A 16,956-nucleotide genomic window follows, 5' to 3' on the forward strand; every position below is an offset into this window, starting at 1 on the left:
CCCCTCCAACAAGTTAGACAGGTGTTAGTCAAAGGTCATCACACCAATTCAATGACAACAGGAGTCCCCCAATTTGGAGTGCGGCAAAAGGGAAATTTTATTCAGTGAAAACAGCTCAATTGTGAAACAGCTCAATGTAATAACAGTTCAACTAAGGAACAGCACGAAACAGTAGAGGTGGCCCTGGTGTTACAGCTTTGGCTGGGGACACAGTGTTTGATGGAAACAAAGTGTGCTCCATTGAGGCAGAGCTGAAGTTGGCTTATGCACAGAAGAGTGACTGATTAGTCCATTCCTGATTAGTCCATTTCTATGCAAATGATTCCAAATCTGCACAGTTTGATTGGTCCAAATAGCACTGTTCTGATTGGTCAGAATGTAGCCACTCTAACTGATTGGTAAAAATGCAGAGGGTATCATTGCACAGCCCCAATTAGCTGGGGCAGGTCTTCAGCCCATTAGTTGGTTTAAGAATCTAGGAGCTCCTTTACAATGGTCTGCTGAGAGGTCAGCAACACAGTGCAGGAGGCAGGCAGCTCAGTGCAGCTTTTCCCAGAAGTGCAGAGAATATAAGAGGCCTTTGTTTAGCAATGACTATTAGACTCTGTTTATAAGTTTGAATCCAATTAGCCACCAGGAGTCCTTCTCACCAGGCACATTCATTCTTAGGGTCGACAATAACGAAGAACATGTACACACTGAGCTCGCCTAACACATGTTATTAACGTGAATAAAGTCTGCCTCATGATTTACTCATTACTTATTTTCATTTAAAGTACATTTGCAAAAATGTTCCTGTCAGAAGAATTACTATCAAAACAGATTGTCATTCTGTGTCAAGGACATCTCAGAATGGAAAAAAATGAATGCCTACTGCTCATGGCTGCTTATTCCCACACATAATGCCTGGGGCACAATTCATTCAGGGAGATTCTCAGATGTCCAGGAAACAAAAATCCTCAGTCATCATCCCATTATTTAAATGTTTAATTGGCTCTGTAAATACTAAACTATAAAGATAAAATTACTGGCATTTGCCTGCTTCTGATATTACTACCTCTGAGATGGTAATTTTAAGTATCAACTTGGCTGGACCATGGTACCCAGACATTTGGTCAAAATTTATTCAAGATGTTTCTGTGAAAGTATCTTTTGGATGAGATTAACATTTAAATCAGTGGATTTTGAGTACAGCAGATTACCCAGAATGTAGATGAACCTCATCCAATCAGTTGAAAACCTTAATAGAACAAAGACTGACCTCGTCCATGCTAGAAGGAATTCTGCCAGCTGATTCAAACTGCAACTCTTCCTGGATCTCCAGCCTACTGGTCTAACCCATCACATTTTTTTTTTGGACTCACCAAGCCTGCACTATCACATGTAAATTCCTTAAATCAATCTCTCTCTCTCCCTCTCTCTCTCTCTATACATACACAGCCACCTAAACAACATCCTGTTGACTCTGTTTCTCTGGAGAGCTCTAATACACTATCGAAAAGAAAACAGGACTTTGCCTTGAAATTTATTTAAAAGCCATACAGTTTATTTGAAGATCAATGATCAATAATATTCAGTAAGTCAACAATAAGTAAGAAAAGCTAGTAGATGTGTAGACTTACTAGTTCTTCACAAAACAGTTTCATTTAATTTTCCAAAAGACTGAAAAGAGAAACTCCTTTAAGGAGAAAGAAATTTGTTAAAAACAAAAAAGTATTTCAGGCTAGAAGTCAAGATGAAATATTAAAATATTTATTAGCATCTTTGCAGATGTACAAAAATACATCACATAGACACACACAAATATGTACAGGTCAACTTTCCTTAGAAAATTGAAAAAGAATAAAATAAAAATATAATTATTGACTACTGATACATTACTATTAATCTTGAATCATTATTTGCATTACTTTCCTCAATTTCTCATAAGAAACAAGAACAGTACCAAGAGGTAATGTGATATAACAAGTATATTTGGTCTTTGTTCTGGGTTGCTAGCACGAAGCTCCTAAAACCCTTGTGATTTTAAGTGATAGGTGCATCTTTTGTCATTCATAGGGAGCCCCTTTTGAGCATGCCCAAGTTTGTGCTTCTGAGGTGACTTAGGGTAGGACTCCTAAATAGACTCAGGATGGGGCTGGTCACCAGAAAGACCAAATGATTAGAGGGTTGGAATTTTCAGCCCCACCAAAAGGGAAAGAGGGGGCTACAAATCTCCAGATTAAGCTCTCTAAAAACTCTTGAACAAGATTCGATGAGCTTCCAGGTTGGTGAATACATCCACATGCCAGGAGTGCAGTGCACCCCAGTTTCACGGGGACAGAAGCTCCTGGGCTAAGAAACCTCCGAGACCTCCCCCTATGAACTCTTCATCTGCCTGTCCATCCATAAACTCTATAAAATCCTTTATAACAAACTGGTAAATGTAAGTATAGCAGGTCCTTGGATAATGTAGTTCCATTCAACGTCATTGTTATGGCATTGATGAGAAAAAAAATCGATTCCCAGTCAGGGCTACTGTCTGTGTACAGTTTGTATGTGTACCCCATGTCTGTGTGACTCTTCCCCTGGGACTCTAGTTTCCTCTGGGGACTCCGGTTTCCTCCCACATCCCAAAGCTGTGCACGTTAGGTGGATTGGCGTGTCTAAAAGGTCCCAGTCTTAGTGAGTGTGGGTGTGTGTGAGTGCACCCAAAATGGAAGGGTGTCCTGTCTAGGGAGGGTTCCTACCTTGTGTCCTGAGCTGTAGGGAGAGGCTGCAGCCTCGCACCTCCACGACTCTGAACTGGAATAAGCGGGTTAGAAAATAATTATCTTACGTGTTTTTATTAATCTTTCCTAAATGTATGTATAGCTCACATTTATTTCAATGTTTAATAATAGAAGTGTTTGGGGATTTTATTGAAGTTTGGTCTTGTTTTTGTGACCAGAAATATACTGTAGGAATTTAACTCTTGCTTCTATCAATTAGTCTGTGATAAAATTGGTTTTGTTATACTATATTGTTTCGCTCAAAGTCAGTTTCCAAGAACCTATCAATAACGTTAAATGAGGACGTCCTGTAAATGTGTCTCTGAGTTCTTCTTTGAGCTTCTTTAACAAATTAATCAAATCTGAGAAGGAGGTTGTGGGAACCTTCCATTTATAGCCAGTCGGTCAGAAGCACAGGTAACAACCTGGACTTGGGATTGGTGTCTGAAGTGGGGGCAGTTTTGTACAACTGAACCTTCTACCTGTGAGGTCTGATGCTATCTCCAGAGAGTGTCAGAATTGAATTAAGTTTATAGGACACCCAGTCAATGTCTGCTGAGAACTGGAGAACTGTTTGGTGGTGGTGGAAAAAACACACATCGGAAGCACTATAACCTCAAGCAGCAGCGACCTGACACAACAAATTTCTTTGCATAAAATAATCCACAGATCTTCAGAAGGCTAATACTGGGGTTTATAAGGACCCACATGTCAGCACCACAAAAATGCCTATATCAAAACCACCTTTATCGGAACTCATTTTTTATTGTTGCATATGAAAGGAAAGGAGAATATACGAGACCAGGCCTTACGAGTGGTAGGTGGAGACAGAAGCACAGAGACGTAACAGAGAACCTAACAATTTCATTTCATTATCTGCAGCTGTCTTTTCGAAGCCATCACTTTATGGCCTACCATATCTATGTACAATAGTGGGTCTCAAAGTGTGGTCCCCAGTTCAACAACACACCACCACCTGAAAATCTGTTAGAAATGCATGTTCTTGGTCCCTACCTCAGACTTACGAAATCATTGTCTGGAGAAGGAGACCAGGAATCTGTGTTTTAACAAGCCCTCTGGATGGTTCTGATTCATTCTAAAGCTTGCAAACTAGTCATCTCCAGTAAAGTCCAATACCTTGAAGTATGAGATACAACTAAATCAGGAAATTCTAGAAACTGAGTGGCAGAATTTTACTATGTCACTATGGATCATATGGAAGAAATATTTTTTTGGAGGGGAATATTGGGGAACGATGTGTTTCTCCAGGGCCCATCAGCTCCAAGTCGTTGTCCTTCAATCTAGTTGTGGAGGGCTCAGCTCAGCTCCAAGTCCAGCTGCCGTTTTCAATCTTAGTTGCACGGGCGCAGCCCACCGGCAACCTTGTTGTTAACAGTTCATGCTCTAACCAACTGAGCCATCAGGCCACCCCTCCGGCAGTTCAGTGGCAACTCGTTGTCTTCAATCTAGTTGTGGAAAGTATAGCTTACTGGCCCATGTGGGAATCGAACTGGCAATCCTGTTGTTCAGAGCTCGCACTCTAACCAACTGAGCCATCTGGCCACCCCAGAAGGAATTTTTATTAATATTATCCCTACTTTTTTATAAGGCATTTATTTCCCAATACTATCTAACTGACAATACTTAAGAATTTCCCCAAGATTTAAAATTCCATTCATAAGGCTGCTTTCTGCTCAGCAAGACAGAACAAAGCAAAAGTTTTTAGGAAGGATGATGATACATTCCCAGGCAAAACTTAAAGACTGAGGCATCATATTTTAAATTACCATGCTTTGAATTAAGTTTTTCAGTTCTTCCATTATATGGCCTATAAAAGTCATCATGAATAAATGCCTTACAAAAAAAGGAGGGATAATATTAATAAAAATTTCCTCCACATTATCCATAGTGATGTAGTAAAATTCTGCCACCCAGTAAATGCTAAAAAGGCCAAATGTATACAGTATTTTACAAAGTTTTCACTTCCGTATATGAAAATCTGCCAAAGGGCAATTCCTCTGACAATTTTATTCAGGTTATTAGAATCCCTTTGTAGAGAAAAAAATGAATACCTTTAAATTGCTTGATCATATTCTGATGGTTTTCAATGGCTTCCTTTAAGATCATTTCAGGCTGGTCCATTTTCCACCGCCATTCAGTGCCCACCGGATTGGTATGATGCCTAGGAAAAAGAGGCAAAAGTTCTCAAGTACTCTCTGAAATAAGATCTCAGCTAATCATCTACTATGAGGTACCCAATAAAATCATAAAATCAGAGTAGATTTCCCCTTAAATGTTTAGCTGTTTACAGCTGAATTTTCTGATTTAATTGGAAATGAATTAAGTCATGACACCTAGCAGAGAGGGGTGGAAAGAGAAGTGCCAAGACGAAGGTGCTAGAACAGAAAAATGACAGTAGTGTGAAAACTGGCAAAATCTAAAGTCTCTAGTTTCACTGATGTATTATATCAATGTTCATTTCTTGGTTTTGATAATTGTTTTATGGTAATGTAAGGTATTAATATTAGGGGAAGATGGATGAAGGGCATATTGGAAGTGTATATACTACCTTTAAATTTGTCATAAGAAAAGGTTTCCTATCCTTAAAAGAATAAACATTGTTGGAAACATAGGAAATAAGTATTTATATTCACATACTGACATACAAGTTTATATAATCTGTGTCTAATAAATATAATCAAAAATACAAATGACACTTTGTATACCAGAGTATTAATTACACAGCCAGCTATAGCAGCAATTAAAAATTATATTTGCAAAAAATAAACCGATCTTAATCATGATTTTCAATACTGTTTTTCAGTGCTGGACTCGGTATTTTAATATGTTGTTCAGCGGTTTACATCCATGCTCATGAGTGAAAATGCAATGTAATTTGTGTTTTCCATGCTATTCTCTGGGTTGGTATCAAAGTTACACTAGCTTCTTAAAATGAGTTAGGAAGTGTTCGCTCTTCCTCGCCGACTGGAGAATTCCTTTTCCTTGAATGTTTGCTAGAACGTATAAAACCATCTAGACCTGGTTTCTTTCTGATATGATTTGTAAATACTAATTCAATACTGTAGTGGTTATAGGACTATTCAGAATGACATTCTTGAATTAAGTTTGATAATTTAAATTTACAAAGAATATGACTATTTTTCCAAATTTTCAAATATTTATCAACATTCTTTGTCTTTAATCTTTATAGCATCTATAGTCAATATAGTTAATATTTGTTCCCTCTCTACTTTTTGATCTTACAAGTAGAATTTTAAACAAAACCTCCAATTTCAATTATATTTGATTGATTTTATCTCCACACGTAGGTAGTATGTAGAGCAAGTTCATTAATTCAGGAGGTTTAAGATTTTATTTATTTATTTATTTATTTATTTATTTATTTGCTATTTATCTTACCAGAGCAAGAACACATCAAAATATCTGGGAGAAGTTTAACTTCATTTGCCTTAAAACAAACTACAAATTATATCGAGACCAAGAATAAAAACAAGAAACAAAGAAACAAAGAAACAATCAACACAGTGAAAAGGCAACCTATGAGAGAAACGATTTGCCAATCAAATGTTAGATAAGTGGTTAATATAAGAGTACATAAGGAATTCTTAAGTCAGTAGCAATAAATAAATAATAAATAGGCATAGAACCTGAATATTTCTGCAAATAAGACATAGAAAATGCAATTACCAACAGGTATAAGAAAAGATGCTCAGACGTCATCAAAGCGGCGCCATGAGGTGAGCCTCTGAAAATCTCCCCTGGAATTTACAACAAATTCAACAACTGTAACTCCACAGAGGACTCCCTGCACAGCAGACAGGCAAGACGAAGAGGCCCACTACTTAATTCACCGAAAGGTGGGCGAATTGCGAGAGCAGGGAAAGAAGGAAGGCAGAAGTGCAAAGACGGAGCCGCGCGGGCGCAGGACGCAGACCCAGCTCAGTGCTCCGAGCTCGCTGCTTCCCGAAACTACCGCAGCTGCGAGTGAGGGAGGAACTCAGACTGCTAGGGCTCCGCTTATGGCCCACAGGGCTGAGGGGACAGCATATAACACGGCTGAACCCAATGCTCATGGCAGAGACCTCGAAGCAAAGACTGAGGGAAGAAGGCTGAAAACAGTGGTTTAAGCCCGCACTGCCGAGCAGAGACCGGAAGCCTTAGGCACTGAGACCAGCCGCCCCCTCCCTACCCTCCCAGAGCTCGCCCTGCCCCCACCTGCCCGGTGCTAGAAATGGAACAGTAGCAGTGTCAGATGAAAAGAACAGAATATTTGCAGTTCTGAGAACTGTGGTCCGCAGACATAGATTCGCAGCCCAACCAGTTCCGGCAAAAGGGAGGTAACTGTGGAAGCAGGCCTGGCTGTGCTGGTGGTCGCAGCCATTGCTCTGGGCCACCTCTCACAACTCACCCAACCCCTGGCCCCTGGGTGGATCCCTGCAGGAGTAAATAGAACTGCTGAAACATACCGGCTCTGAATCTGGTGCAGGAAGAGCTTTGGAACTTCAAAACTTCTCCACATCCCCACAGGGACCCAGAGCCCTAAGAACCAGGCAAATTGTTCACAGAGGAGAAACCCACCCTCCAGGGAATCCCCACATTGTGTCAGAAGCCAGAATAGTGCAGAGAAAATAATAACACTACAGTGTGAGAGAGAAAAAAGGTTGCAGTAGGAGAGAAAATAAAACATTCTACCAAAACCTACTGGAAAACAAAGAAAGACCTCTTCCTATCAACCTGTTGCAGACTCACTGCTGCAGACATCTAGGAAGAGAAATAATAAATCACTAATTGCCATGAATAACCAAGGTAACAAGACAGCTCAGGAAGAAAATGAAAAGTTTCCAGAAAGTGAACTTAAAGACATGCAAATCTGTGACTTAAATGACAGAGAATTCAAGATTGCACTTCTGAAAACAACAACGAGATGCAAGAAAACACAGACAGGCAGTTTAATGAACTCAAAAACACAATCAAAACCAAAATGAACATTTGACCAAAGAGATTGACATTTTAAAAAAGAACCAAATAGAATTTCTGGAAATTAACAACTCAATAAAAGAAATTAAGAATGAAATAGCCAGCTTAGGTAGAGTTGACCAGATGGAGGAAAGAATCAGTGGCATCGAAGATAGAAATCTGGAAATGACCCGGATGGAAGAAGAAAGAGACCTGAGACTTAAAAGAAATGAAAGAACTCTACAAGAACTTTCTGACTCCATCAGAGACAGCAATATAAGAATAATGGGCATGCCAAAAGGAGAAGAAAGAGACAAGGGAACAGAGAGTATATTCAAACAAATACTCAATGAGAACTTCCCAAACTTGTGGAAACAACTGGATCCTTGAATCCAAGAAGCAAATAGAACATCTAATTACCTCAACCCCAACAGGCTGTCTCCAAGGCACATTGTATTGAAGCTGTCTAAAATCAAATACAAAGAAAGAATCCTCAAGGCAGCCAGGGAAAAGAAGATGATAACCGTCAAAGGGAAGCCCATTAGATTATCTTCAGATGTTTCAGCAGAAACTCTACAAGCCAGCAGAGTAGAATGAAATATTCAAACTATTGAAAGAGCGAAATTATGAGCCAAGAATAATATATAAAGCAAAGAAATCCTTTAGATGTGAAGGAGGAATAAAGATCTTTCCAGACATACAGTAGCTCAGGGAATTTTCTAATACATGACCTGGACTACAAGAAATACTAAAGGAGGCTATTTAACCAGCATCAATAGGGATAATTTGTGGAAACCAAAACATAAAAGGAGAGGGAGTAAAGGCCTGAACCGGAATATGGGAATGGAGAAAGTAAACATGCTGAAGAAAATGGAAAACTCTAAATATCAAACTTTCTTTTACATAAACTTAATGGTAACCACTCAAAAAAATCCAGAACTGAAATATGTAACATAATAAAAGAAGAAACAGAGGGAAACATCATAGAATACCACCACACAGAAATAATAGACAACAACAAAAAGGCAAAGAAACAATGGAGACACAGCCTTACCAGAAAACTAAAGATAGAATGACAGGAAATCCTCACATATCAATAATCACCCTAAATGTAAATGGACTGAACTCACCAATAAAAAGGCACAGAGTAGCAGATTGGATCAAAAAACTAAACCCAACCATATGCTGTCTCCAAGAGACACATCTCAGCTACAAGGACAAGCATAGACTCAAAGTGAAAGGGTGGAAATTGACACTCCAAGCAAATGGTGCCCAGAGAAAATCAGGTGTAGCCATAATGATATCAGATGAAACAGACTTCAAGGTGAAAAAGATAACAAGAGACAAAGATGGACATTTCATAATGGTGAAGGGGACTGTACAACAAGAAGACATAACAGTCATCAATATTTATGCCCCCAATCAGGGAGCACCAAAATACACCAAGCAACTACTAACAGAACTAAAGGGAGAAATTGACCAAAACACAATTATACTAGGGGACTTAAATACATCATTGACAGCTATGGATAGATCATCCAAACAGAAAATAAATAACGAAATAGCAGCCCTAGATTACACATTAGATGAAATGGACATAATTGACATTTATAGAGCACTTCATCCTAAAATGTCAGATTATACATTTTTTTCTAGTGTACATGGAATATTATCAAGGATAGACCATATATTGGGACATAAAACTAGCCTCAGCAAATTTAAGAAGATTGAAATCATACCAAGCATGTTCTCTGATCACACAGCTTTGAAATTGGATATCAACTGCAAAAATAAAGCAGAAAAAAACACAAATACGTGGAGATTAAACAACATACTTTTGAAGAACAACCGGGTCAAAGAAGAAATTAGAGATCAAAAGATACACAGAAACAAATGCCAATGAAAATACTTCCTACTAAACTTACGGACCTTGGGTTCAAAGAGCGTTTTATGAATTTGACGCCAAAAAGAAGGGAAGTAAAAGCTAAAATAAACGAATGGGACTACGTGAAACTTAAAAGCTTCTGCACAGCAAAAGAAACCATCGACAAAATAAAGAGGCAACCAACTGAATGGGAGAAGATTTTTGTAAACAGCGCCTCTGATAAGAAGCTAATATCCAAAATATACAAGGAACTCATACAACTCAACAACAAAAAAGCAAACAACCTAATGGAAAAATGGGCAGAGGACCTGAAGAGACATTTCTCCAAAGAGGACATACAAATGGCAAACAGACATACAAAAAAATGCTCAAAATCACTAATCATCAGAGAAATGCAAATCAAAACCACAATGAGATATCACCTCACCCCAGTTAGAATGGCTATCATCAACAAGACAAATAGTAACAAGTGTTGGAGAGGCTGTGGAGAAAAAGGAACCCTCATACACTGTGGGAATGCAGACTGGTGCAGCCACTATGGAAGGCAGTGTGGTGATTCCTCAAAAATTACGAATAGAATTACCATATGACCCAGCAATCCTTCACCTGGGTATGTCCCCAGAAAGTCTGAAAACATTGTGCTCCAATGCTCATTGCAGCTTTGTTTACGGTGGCCAAGACACGGAAACAACTAAAATGTCCCTAGATAGATGAATGGATAAAGAAGTTGTGGTATATATACACAATGGAATACTATTCAGAAGTAAGAAAAAATGAAATAGTACCATTTGTGACAACATGGAAGGATCTTGAGATTATAATGCTAAGAGAAATAATTCAGACAGAAAAAGTAGAGAACCATATGATTTCACTGATATGTGGTATATAAAACTGAAAACAACAAAAGAACAAGACAAACAAATGAAGGAACAGAAACTCAAAGACATACACAATAACTTAGGGGTTAAGAGAAGGTAAGGGGGTAGGGGGGTTCTAGAAGAGGGTAAACGGGGTCTAACATATAGTGATGGAAAGAGAACCAACTCTGGGTGGTGAACACACAATGTGAGGTATAGATGGTGTAATACAGAATTGTACATCTGAAATTTATATAACTTTACTAACAATTGTTACCCCAATAAACTTTAATTTAAAAAAATGCTCAACATCACTAATCATCAGGGAAATACAAATCAAAACCACAATGAGGTATCACCTCAAACCCATCACTATGGCTACTAGCAAAACACCAGAAAATAACATCTGTTGGCAAAGATGTGGAGAAATTAGATCCCTTATGCACTGTTGTAACTGTAAAATGGTGCAGCCACTATGAAGAAGAGTATGAAGTTTTCTAAAAAATTTAAAAATCGATCTGCCATATGATCTAGGAAACTCACTTCTGGATATTTAGCCAAAAGAATTAAAAACAGGACTCAAAGAGGTAATTCCACTCCCATGTTCACTGCCGCATTTTTGACAATAGCCAAGATGTGCGAAAAACCTAAAAAGACATTGACTAATGCATGGATAAAGAAAATGTAATATAGGATTTCCAGTCAAGATTGGAGAGTAGGTAAATGCTGTGCTTATGTCCCTCCTCTCAGGACCACATCAAAATTACAACTACAGAACAACTATCACTGAGAATAGCCTGAAGTCTAGCTGAACAGAAGTTCCACAACCAAGGACATATAGAAGAAGCCACCTGGAGACAGGTAAGCGGTATGGGGATGCAAAACAGGTTAGTCCCACACCTACATGTGGCAAGTAAAAATCAGGAGGGATATCTCAGCTGTGGAGGTTCCCCTGAAGGAGCGAGGGGTCCCAGCCACACACCAGAGTCCCCACCCAAGGTCTCAGTTTTAGGGAAAAGTCCCCATAACTTCTGGCTGTGAAAACCAGCAGATTGTGACTGAGTGAGATGGAGGGCTGCTGCAGTCTAGGCATTCCTCTCTAAAGGCGCAGGCATGAACTTACTCACTGTAAATCTCTCTGAGCTCCAGAGCTGGGGCAGCAGGTATAAAGATGCCAGGGACATATGAGGTCTGATGATTAAGTTCGCAAACTTGCCGCTGTCTACTTACATAGGCAGCACTGTACAAACAGCTCAGTAAGGTTTCATAACCTTGGTATATCAGTGTGTCACAGCTGTGTTCATGTTGACGTGTGGCAGTGTCTTGCTGAGTGGTGTTCATTATTGTTGTGGCATGGTTTTGTGTGCCGTCACAAGAATGTATGAACTTGAATTAGAACAACGAACGAACAAACATTAAATTTCTTGTTAAACTTGGAAACAGTGGACATGAAATCAGGGACATGTTAGTCCAAGTTTACGGGGATAATGCCATGAAGAAAACAGCAATGTACAAATGCACTAAATGTTTTTCTGAGGGGAGAGAACGCGTCACTGATGAAGAGACATCAGGGAGGCAGTAATGAGTAGACCTGACGAAAACATTGCAAAAATTAATTGAATTGTGCATCAAAATCATCAGCTGACTGTGAGAAGCATAGCAGACCAAGTAAACATGGATAGAGAAACAGGAAAATCTTCATTGGAATTCTTGGCATGTGAAAGGTGTGTGCAAAAATGGTCCCGAAGCTCTTGCATCACAACAATGCACCAGCTCACACAGCAGTGTCTGTGAGGGAGTTTTTAGCCAATAAACAAATAACTATATTGGAACACCCTGCCTACTCACCTGGTCTGGCCCCCAATAACTTCTTTCTTTACCCGAAATAAAGGAAATATGGAAAGGAAGACATTTGGATGACATTGAGAACATCAAGGGTAACATGACGACAGCTCTGATGGCCATTCCAGAAAAAGAGTTCCAAAATTGCGTTGAAGGGTGGACCAGGCGCTGGCTTCAGTGCATAGCTTCCCAAGGGGAGTATTTCGAAGGTGACCGTGGTGATATTCAGCAATGAGGTATGTAGCACATTTTCTAGGATGAGTCCACAAACTTAATTATCAGACCTCTCTTGTACAGAGAGGAACTGAATGGTCTGGCTTCAGAGCAAGGGCTAGAGGGGCAACTTTCTCCCAGAAAGAAGGGCTGGCAGAAGCCATAGTTCCTTTGCTGAGACCTCCCTCGTTCTGGTGTGCAGACACAGGTAGTTACCATATCTGAGTCTCCATCAACCTGGCTAAAACTGTTCACCCTGCTCTGGTGATTCCCTGAGACCCAACCCAATTTTTGGACCCACCCAAGTTGCTTCCAGGTGTTTTTCCACACAAACAGCCTGCCTTGGCTCATTCTGTGGACTTTCCTAAAATTTCTCAAAGGTTCACAAACCCCAAACAAGCAGAGTCTGGCTTCAGCATGGGGAGACAAGGAAACATGTCCCAAATGAATACAGAGAGCAAAGCTTTTTACCTCTTGCTGAGCAGTCCCAACTTTGGCACTACCAGCAGCCAGCCTCAGTTGAAGGCTTGGCCTCCCACAGGCATCTCCAAATCATCACAAGTGGTTGCTATCTGCGGATTGCTTTTTGCATTATGCCAGGTGACCTCGGACAGGGAACAGGCTGCAGCTAAAGTTGGGCTGTAGCAGGGCCCCTCCCAGGATGCTCTGGGGACGGCACACCAACTTCGGCCCAGGCGCAGCACCACTCAGCTGCCTCCGCAGACAACACACCCAAAGGGCAGACTGGGCAGGCACCAGAGCCCTGCTAAAGCAAATCGTGCTCCGTAGGGTCAGCCCCTACAAAACAGCTCCTCCACTGTAGTCACAACCAGTCCTCACAACCAATCAGCCTGAGGGTCAATTCCTCCTACTGACGTACAAACAGCAACCAAGGTTCAACTACAACAGGAGGACACACACAACCCACAGAAGGGACAAGTCTGCAGCATTTGACTCAGGTGACCAGGGAAACTGCACTACTGGGTCCCACAGGACATCTACTACATAAGGCCACTCTACTAAGACTGGCAGACATAGCAGCCCTACCTAATACATAGAAACAAACACAGAGAGGCAGCCAAAATGGGGAGACAAAGAAATGTGTCTCAAATGAAAGAACAGAAAAAAGCTCCAGGAAAAGATCTAAACAAAATGGAGAAAATCTACCATACTCAAGAGTTCAAAACACTCGTTATAAGGATGCTAAATGATCTCAGGGACTTCAACAAAAACATAGGAAACATAAAAATGGAGATAGAAAACATGATAACCAGTCAGAAATGAAGAATACAATAACTGAAATGAAGAATACATTAGAGGGAATAAAGAGTAGATTAGATGGGGCCGGCCAGGTGACTCAGGCAGCTGGAGCTCCATGCTCCTAAATCCGAAGGCTGCCGGTTCAATTCCCACATGGGCTTAGTGGGCTCTCAACCACAAGGTTGCCAGTTCAACTCCTCGAGTCCCGCAAGGGATGGTGGGCTCTGCTCCCTGCAACTAAGATTGAACACGGCACCTTGAGCTGAGCTACCTCCCGATGACTCAGTTGGTTGGAGCGCGGGCTCTCAACCAAAAGGTTGCCAGTTCGATTCCTCGAGTCCTGCAAGGGACGGTGGACAGCAACCCCTGCAACTAAGATTGAACTCGGCACCTTGAGCTGAGCTGCCGCTGAGCTCCCGGATGGCTCAGTTGGTTGGAGCGCGGGCTGTCACCACAACGTTGCCAGTTCGCTTCCTCGAGTCTCACAAGGGATGGTGGGCTGTGCCCCCAGCAACTAATAATGGCAACTAGACCTGGAGCTGAGATGCACCCTCCACAACTAAGACTGAAAAGACAACAACTTGAAGTTGAATGGCACTGTCCACAACTAATTGAAAGGACAACAACTTGACTTGGAAAAAAGTCCTGGAAGTACACACTGTTCCCCAATAAAGTCCTGTTCCCATTCCCCAATAAAAACTTTAAAAAAAATAAAGAGTAGCTTAGATGAAGCAGAGGATGGAATCAGCAATGTGGCAGGTAAGGCAGCAGAGAACACCCAAACAGAATAGAAAAAGGAATAAAGAATCAAAAAAAAAAAAAAAAAAAATGAGGACAGTTTAAGGGGTCTCTGGGACAACAACAAGCATAATAACATCCGCATTATAGGGGTACCAGAAGGAAAAGAGAGAGAGCAAGGAATTGAAAACCTATTTGAAGGAAGAACGACAAAAAACTTCCCTAACCTTGTGAAGGAAATAAACATACAAGCCCAGGAAGATGAACTCAGAGGCCCACACCAAGACACATCATAATTAAAATGCCAAAGGTTAATGCCAAAAAGAGAATCCTAAAAGCAGTAAGAGAAAGGCAGTTGATTACCTACATCGGAAGTTCCATAAGACTGAGCTGATTTCTCAACAGAAACTTTGCAGGCCAGAAGGGATTGGCACGAAATATTCAGAGTAATAAAAACCAAGGACCTACAATCAAGATTACTCTGCCCAGCAAAGCTATCATTTAAAATCGACGAACAAAGGAAGTACTTCCCAGACAAGGAAAAGCTAAAGGAGTTCATTACCAACCAATCCAGTATTACAAGGAATGGTAGAGGGATTTCCTGAAGAAGAATAAAGCAATCAAAAACATGAATAATAAAATGGCAATAACTACACATATCAACAATTACTTTAAATTTAATGGATTAAATGCTCTAATCAAAAGATGGGGTGGCTGAATGGATAAAAAAAACAAGACCCTTACATATGCTGCCTACAACAGACTCACTTCAGATTGAAAGACACACGCAGACTGAAAGTAAAGGGATGGTAAAAATGTATTTCATGAAAATGAAAAAATGAAAAAACAGAAAGCTGGGGTAGCAATATTTGCACCAGACAAAATAGACTTTAAAACAAAGGCTATAGGGGCCGGCCCGGTGGCTCAGGCGGTTGGAGCTCCATGCTCCTAGCTCCGAAGGCTCCAAGGCTGCCGGTTCGATGCCCACATGGGCCAGTGGGCTCTCAACCACAAGGTTGCCAGTTCAGCTCCTCGAGTCCCGCAAGGGATGGTGGGCTCTGCCCCCTGCAACTAAGGTTGAACACGGCACCTTGAGCTGAGCTGCCGCTGAGCTCCCAGATGGCTCAGTTGGTTAGAGCATAGCCTCTCAACCACAAGGTTGCCGGTTCGACTCCCGCAAGAGATGGTGGGCTGTGCCCCCTGCAACTGGCGGTGGCAACTGGACCTGGAGCTGAGCTGTGCCCTCCACAACTAAGACTGAAAGAACAACAACTTGAAGCTGAACAGCACCCTCCACGGCTGAGATTGAAGGGACAACAACTTGACTTGGAAAACAAAGGCCTGGAGGTACACAGTGTTCCCCTGTGGGGTCCTGTTCCCCTTCCCCAATAAAATCTAAAAAAAAAAAAAAAAAAACGAAAAAAAGGAAAAACAGAAAAACAAAAAAACAAACGCTATAAAATTAGATAAAGAAGGACCCAGGAACTCTACTTCTAGGTATTTATTCAAAGAAACCCAAAACACTAATTCAAAAACACGTACGAGTGTGCATCCACATGTTCGTTGCAGCGTTATTTACAATAGCCGAGATGTGGAGGCAACACGTGTCCATTGGTACATGCATAAATAAAGAAGATGTGAGATATATATATATAGTGGAATATTACTCAATCATAAATAAGAATGAAATTTTACCATTTGTGACAACATGGATGGACCTGGAAGGTATTAAGCTAAGTGAAGCAAATCAGAGAAAGAAAAATACCATATGATCTCACCTATATGTGGAATCTGAAGAACAAAATAAATGAAGAAACAAACTCAGGTACAGAGAATATTTTGTTGGTTACCAGATGGGAAGGGTGTTGGGTGATGGGTGAAAAAGGAGAAGGAATTAAGAAGCAGAAATTGGCAGTTACAAAATAGTCATGGGGATGTAAAGTACAACATAAGAAATATAGCCAATAATATTGTAATAACTATGTATAGCGTTAGATGTGTACTAGATCTATCGGGTGATCACTTTGTAAGTTATATACCGTGTTTCCCTGAAAATAAGACCTAGCTGGACAATCAACTCTAATGCGTCTTTTGGACCAAAAACTAATATAAGACCTGGCATTATATTATATTATATTACCCTGTTTCCCTGAAAATAAGACCTCGCCGGACAATCAGCTCTAATGTGTCTTTTGGAGCAAAAATTAATATAAGACCCAGTATTATATTTTATTATATTATATTATAATGAGACCGGGTCTTATATTATAGTAAAATAAGATCGGGTCTTATATTAATTTTTGCTCCAAAAGACGGATTAGAGCTGATGGTCCAGCTAGGTCTTATTTTCGGGGAAACATGGTAAATCACTATGTTGTACATCTGAAACTAATATAATATTGTATGTCAACTATAATTGGAAAATTAAAAAATT

The 16,956-nt window shown here is 40.4% G+C and overlaps 1 protein-coding gene across 5 annotated transcripts in view; it reads right to left on the reverse strand.

Moving 5' to 3' along the window:
- LOC109437491 (S-adenosyl-L-methionine-dependent tRNA 4-demethylwyosine synthase TYW1) overlaps positions 1–16,956 on the reverse strand; it is a 237,210-nt gene that overhangs the window by 120,261 nt on the left and 99,993 nt on the right. For all 5 annotated transcript variants that reach the window (XM_074328473.1, XM_074328478.1, XM_074328475.1 and 2 more), the window contains exon 11: positions 4,823–4,932. In XM_074328473.1, coding sequence (XP_074184574.1) covers positions 4,823–4,932 — 110 coding nt within the window. The remainder of the gene's footprint in view (positions 1–4,822; positions 4,933–16,956) is intronic.

This window comes from Rhinolophus sinicus, linkage group LG03 (assembly GCF_036562045.2).
Source record: "Rhinolophus sinicus isolate RSC01 linkage group LG03, ASM3656204v1, whole genome shotgun sequence".
NCBI lineage: Eukaryota > Metazoa > Chordata > Mammalia > Chiroptera > Rhinolophidae > Rhinolophus > Rhinolophus sinicus.